Genomic DNA, 6,274 nt, shown 5'->3' on the forward strand with positions numbered 1-6,274 from the left:
ATACAAAGGCCTCACTCAGATGAAACTTTGTTTGGGGATGTTATTTGCAGATGAGTTTTCATCATGACAATAACTTTCCTAGATATTGATTGATGACTTTGGGAACTTCTTACCTTTAGCATTCTACCAAAAGGGTTTTGTTTAGTAACCAAGAATACCTGCCCACACGACCTGTATATTAACTTACATGTGGCACGCATAATATCATTCATAGCATAACATTCATACTATTTTATTTCCAAGGAATCTGAGTATCATGAGTTGCAGGAATTCAAGAAATATGGAATCAAGCAAAAGAAACATTTACTCCTTCAAGTTCAAAGATCACGATCTAAGGAGCTTACGTAGCCTGGTCTCTCAGATGCACCTTGTATACAGAATCAACTCTAGAAAGAATTATGGTAATTTGCTCAGCATCCTCAATCAACAAGTGGACCATACAGCCTTGATCACTTTAGCCCAATTTTATGACTTACCTTTAAGATGCTTCACATTCCAAGACTTCCAGCTAGCACCAACGTTGGAAGAATTCGAGCGTCTTGTTAGGATTCCTATGAAGGACAAGTCACTATTTGAAGGGACATATGAATCTTTGCCCCTCGAGGACATTGCTAGTGCGCTACACATGGATGAAAAGGAAGCAAAAGACAATTTAGAGACCAAAGGAAATACCAAAGGGTTTTCACTAAATTTTATTTTGGAAAGAGCTCATACCCTATTGAAGGCAGAAAGTTGGGATGCTTGTTACTCTGCTATTGCATTGGCTATCTATGGCATCGTCCTGTTCCCTAATATGGATGGTTTCGTAGACATGACTGCGATTTGTGTTTTCCTTACTGGGAACCCAGTACCCACTTTGTTAGCCGATGTCTATTATCACATAAGTCATAGGTATACTAAGAAGAAGGGGTTGATTGCTTGTTGTGCTCCTTTATTGTATCAGTGGTTTATAGAACATCTTCCGAAGACAGGTGCTTGGGTTGAACAGACAGATATTAGTTGGCCTCAGAGATTGGGATCACTCCGATCTGAAGATCTCTCTTGGTACTCGAAAGAAAATATCAACGCAGACATCATATTCAGTTGTGGAGATTTCCCAAATCTACCGCTCATTGGAACTCAAGGATGTATAAATGCTAATCCAGTTCTATCTCTCAGACAACTCGGTTACCCAATGGAAGGCCCTCTAGAGGCAAATTCTTTGGAAGATTTCTTGTTACTTGACTTTGGGGTTGAGAATCCTAGCTTATTCCAGCGAATCAAAGAAGCTTGGAAGAATATCAATCGAAAAGGGAAAGCTGAGTTAGGGAAAGCAAATAGGATTACAAAAGAACCATATTTTCAGTGGGTAAAGGAAAGGGTGCAAATAATTAAAATGTCATTTGTCATTCGGACACCTATACCTCTTCCCGAACCTAAGCTCACCCATGTCCCTATTGAAGAAATGGAGGAACTCAAGACCGCCATGGCAAAGTTAGAAAAAGAGAATGAAGAGCTGCAGATAAAACTCCAGCAAACCATCAATGAGAAAAACAATATGAAGTGGGATCTTGAGAGAAAAGAGGCACAACTTCAAGCCCACGTGGAAAAGTTCAACAAGGAGGAGCATAAGAGAAATAAGATCAAAGTGGGATTAGAACAGGCTGATCATTGTTTGGATACTCTTAAGGGTCAACTACGACAAGCTCAGAAAGAATGTCAAGACAATGAGCGTTGGTGGCATCTAGCCACAAAGGAGAATAAGACAATAAGGACTACACTTGGGGCTCAGATAAAGGAACTCACCAATTCTGTTTGTCATGCAAAAGCTGAAGTAGATCAGGAGCGTCGACTCAAGAAAATAGCCACTGAAGCTTATAGGGTGTCACCCACGGTATGGGAGGAGAAGTGTCGAGAAGTAAGAGATGTCAGGGAGTCTGTAAGCTATTGAAAGAACCAGCTAGAGTCATTATGCCAAGACAACTCCATATGGTTGAAGGAACGAGACTATGTGATTGAAGATTATGAATCCTTTAAGCTTCTTACAAGGAGATACGGATAAGTTTTGTGCGAAACTCGATGGGCTAGTAGGATTCTGTAATTGGGCAGCTAAAGAATTGCCATGGAGGTTGAGAGACGCAGTTGAAAAGTTGAAAGAAGATAGCACTCCTCCAGCCATAATCAATTTCGTTCTGCTCTGCAAAGGGTTGTTGAAGAGATTCAATGAGGAGCTAGAAGAGCTTCAGGCCAGAAAGCTAGAAGAGATTCAATTTCGTTCTGCTCTGCAAAGGGTTGCTTATGTCTTGTATTTTGTTTCTTTAACGAATGTACTTTTGAACTATGACCTTTTTGGACCTCTATGTTATGTATTGGAATGAATGACGTTTAAAAATTACTCCATTATTGCTATTCTAAGTATTTTTTTTTCTTTGAATTACTAACAACTAATGAAACTCGAATGACTCCCTGGAAATAAAATATGCATAACATTTGCATCTTCATTATGCATCACACTTCATGAAAATAAAAAAACTTACCCCACCTTTTTACCCTTTATCCAGCCACACCGACTAATCAACACCGGTACGAGACGCGAAGCAAATACAAAATGACATTAGAACAAGTTGAGGCCAACCAGGTTACCATGAGGACAAACATCAATACGATCCAGGAGAAGATGGATCAACTGTTGGAGACAATGCTTGCAATCGCTCAGAGAGAAAGGAGCGAGGAGGAAGAAGCTATGGCAAGAAGGAATGATGGTGCACCAGGTTCGAATCCCCAAGACGAAAGTTATGTCCCCACCAAGAAGAGATTGGTTCAGATACCAGTAGAAGGCAAAGGAGATGGAGACCGTGCAGAGCCTTCTGATACGTCTACTCATCATGGATCCGAGATTGGAGATGACCAGTATGATGCATTCTATATGCCCGATCAACCAAAGCATAAGGTACTTTCAGATCCTGCTACAGATAGGCTCCATGCCCTGGAAAAGAAAATCAAAGCCATATAAGGAAACAACATCTTTGGTGCTTCTTCCATGAACATGCGTTTGGTATCGAATTTAGTCATCCCGGCTAAATTTAAAACTCCCGATTTTGAGAAATATAAAGGACAGACTTGTCCAAGAAGTCACCTAGTGATGTATTTCAGGAAAATGGCTGCTCATACCGAAAATGACAAATTACTTGTACACTGTTTCCAAGACAGTTTGAGTGGAGCATCTCTGAGATGGTATATGAGTTTAGAATAGGGGCGAATTCAGAGTTGGGAGGATTTGGCTGACGCATTTCTCCGTCAGTACAAATACAACTTAGATATGGCACCCGACCGAATGAAGTTGCAAGGGATGGCTATGAAGGAGAGTGAGTCATTCAAAGAATACGGCCAGCGGTGGAGAGAGTTGGCTGCTCAGGTAGAGCCATCATTGTCTGAGAAGGAAATGACTGGGATATTTGTACACACCTTGAAGGACACATTCTTTGATGGATTAGTTAGCAGTGCCGCATCTGACTTCACACATCTAGTTACGATTGGAGACCGTATAGAAAAGGGATTGAGGGATAGAAAGATTCATGGAGCAGTGACAACATCTAGCGCACCAAAGAAATATTCTGGAGGCTTCCCAAAGAAAAGAGAAGGTGAAATAAACGCCATATCCAAGAACTATAAAGGAAAGCAACAAGCTTCATTTGGTCAAGTCGCTGTCGTGGTACCTATACCCTATCAACAACCAATGCAGCAACAACAAATGTATCAACCACAACATCTACAACATCATCAGCAGCAAAATACCGCACCACCAAGACAGTTCAAGCCAAGACCTCCAAGAAGACAATTTGATCCTCTACCAGTACCTTATAGTCAGATATTCCCATATCTGCAGAAGGAGGGCCTTCTAACATTGAGGGAGTTAAAACCAGTTGTTTTTCCGTATCCACCTGGATACGACGCTAATGCCCATTGTAAGTTTCACATGGGAGCACCCGGTCATACCTTGGAAAACTGTTTCGCATTTCAGAATCGAGTACAAGACTTGATCGAAGCCAAGGTCGTTTCTTTCACTCCAAGACGCCCGAACGTGAATACCAACCCTATGTCGATGCATAAGGATGCTTTCGTCAGTGCCATTAAGGAGAGTGATGAAGGCAAACTGATCTGTAAGGTTGAAGAGATTCAAACCCCTATCACCATGATAGGAGCACAATTGCTGAAGAGTGGTCTAATCCTGAAAGAGCTGGTTGAGGAAGAGAATAATGAAGGGTTGAGGAGTTTTATACAACAAATGCTGGATCGAGGCGAGTTACAGATAACTTACCGTGTCAAGAGCAAGCGCCAGGGAGAGATAGACGTGGTAGATATCCCCTATGATGAGGTCAAAGTAGAAATACCTATAAGCCTGTTGGTGATAGAGTTCCCAGCACCATTCGAATATAAAGATGAGAAGGCAGTCCCATGGATATATCAACCCAGAGCTTTTAAGCAGGGGCAGGAAGATAAACCTTTAATGATTAACGAACCAAATGTCACTTCAATTATGGGGCCAGCAGGAATGACGCGCAGTGGCCGAGTGTTCGCACCAAGAACTACTGATACTTCTAAGAGAGCTAAAGGGAAGGAGCATGTTGTCCAGATCCCTATCCCTAATCAGGGGATGCAAGACTTGCACCTGTCTCCTAAAGCGGTTGTTACTCGTGAGGAGGCTGAGGAGTTTTTAAGAATAATCAAGAAGAGCGATTACAAGGTGGTGGACCAGCTAAACCAAACACCCTCCAAAATTTCCATGTTATCTCTCCTACTCAACTCAGAAGCACACAGGAATTCGCTGTTGAAGGTATTGAGCGCCACTCATATCACCAAGGACATAGCAATAGAACAGTTTGATAACGTAATAGCTTGTGTGACTACTGGAAACTTCTTGGGTTTTAATGATAACGAACTACCAATTGAAGGAAAGAACCATAACAAGGCTCTCCACATCTCCTTGAAGTGCATGGATACTATACTGTCAAGGGTGTTGGTAGACACAGGTTCCTCATTAAACGTCATGCCGAAGACGAATTTGATAAAGCTGCCAATAGAAGGGATAAGTATGAAGCCCAACACCCTAATAGTAAAGGCATTTGATGGCTCAAGGCGAGCAGTGATATGAGAGGTTGACTTACCAACCAAGATAGGTCCAACTATTTTTAATATCACATTCCAAGTCATGGATATACAACATGGTTACAGTTGCCTACTTGGGAGACCCTGGATTCACTCCGCAGGTGCTGTCACCTCCACTCTGCATCAAAAACTAAAATTCATTACAAATGACCAGATGATTGTGGTTAGAGGAGAAGAAGATATCTTGGTTAGTCACTTAACATCTTTCCGATATATCGAGGTGGATGGTGAAATCACTGAGACACCCTTCCAATCCTTGGAAGTAGTAAACATGATGGCCATTCAACAGACCTTGGAGGTCCCTAAATTCGGACCATCCATGGCCTCATGGCAGGGAGCTAAAGCTGTTATAGAAAGTGAAGACGCACAAGACTGGGGCAAAGTGGTGGAATTAAAAGAGAAACGAGACAAGTTTGGCTTGGGGTATGACCCATCATCACACAAAGTTGGTAACCAATCTGACAAAGAGAAGATTCCTTCTGTGGAGAAAACATTCACCAGCGCTGGCCACATCTTTGGCAAGCAGGTGGCAATGATCAGTGAAGAAGACCACAAGGAGGGGATGTCCAGATGGATGCGTCAAGCCGCACCTAATGAAGAACTAACAAACTGGAAGGCTGTGGAAGTTCCCCAAATATTTCAAAAGTAATTTTATCATTTTTAGACAAAACCCTGTGCTCTGCCCAAGACACAGTGGCATGTTGTAGGGCCCCCTTTATCTTTTTCAAGAGTTTTTATCATTAATGAAATGACGTTTTGTATTCAAATTTTTGTTCCTTTTCTTTCGTTTTGATCTACTTACAAAAATGGCAATCAATTTTTATGCACGCACTTTCTAAATAAACTGCATAAATCATAACATGCAGAAACACCACCGAGACCATTGATAACGACACTGCTATGGTCCAATATGACTTTGATTGTCTAATCTACCAAGCTGAAGACGAAGTGGGGGAAGATTTCGAACTCCCTGAAGAGTTGGCCAGATTACTCAGACAAGAAGAAAAGGTCATTCAACCGCACCAGGAAGACGTTGGAGTTATCAATCTGGGGACAGAAAAAGATAAGAAAGAAGTAAGGGTAGGCGCAGCGCTTCAAGATACGGTGAAGACAAGACTGATAGAGCTCC

General features: G+C 41.8%; 2 protein-coding genes across 2 annotated transcripts; both read left to right on the plus strand.

The window, feature by feature from the left end:
- The first annotated feature begins 280 nt into the window (after positions 1-280).
- LOC127095441 (uncharacterized) lies at positions 281-1,930 on the plus strand. The gene has a single exon (XM_051034127.1). The coding sequence runs from the start codon at positions 281-283 to the stop codon at positions 1,928-1,930; it is 1,650 nt and encodes a 549-aa protein (XP_050890084.1).
- A 1,491-nt stretch (positions 1,931-3,421) lies between these two features.
- LOC127095442 (uncharacterized) lies at positions 3,422-5,106 on the plus strand. The gene is made up of 2 exons (XM_051034129.1): positions 3,422-4,689; positions 5,010-5,106. The coding sequence occupies exons 1-2, from the start codon at positions 3,422-3,424 to the stop codon at positions 5,104-5,106; spliced, it is 1,365 nt and encodes a 454-aa protein (XP_050890086.1).
- Positions 5,107-6,274: the final 1,168 nt, after the last annotated feature.

Source organism: Lathyrus oleraceus, chromosome 6, assembly GCF_024323335.1.
Source record: "Lathyrus oleraceus cultivar Zhongwan6 chromosome 6, CAAS_Psat_ZW6_1.0, whole genome shotgun sequence".
In the NCBI taxonomy this organism is placed as follows: domain Eukaryota; kingdom Viridiplantae; phylum Streptophyta; class Magnoliopsida; order Fabales; family Fabaceae; genus Lathyrus; species Lathyrus oleraceus.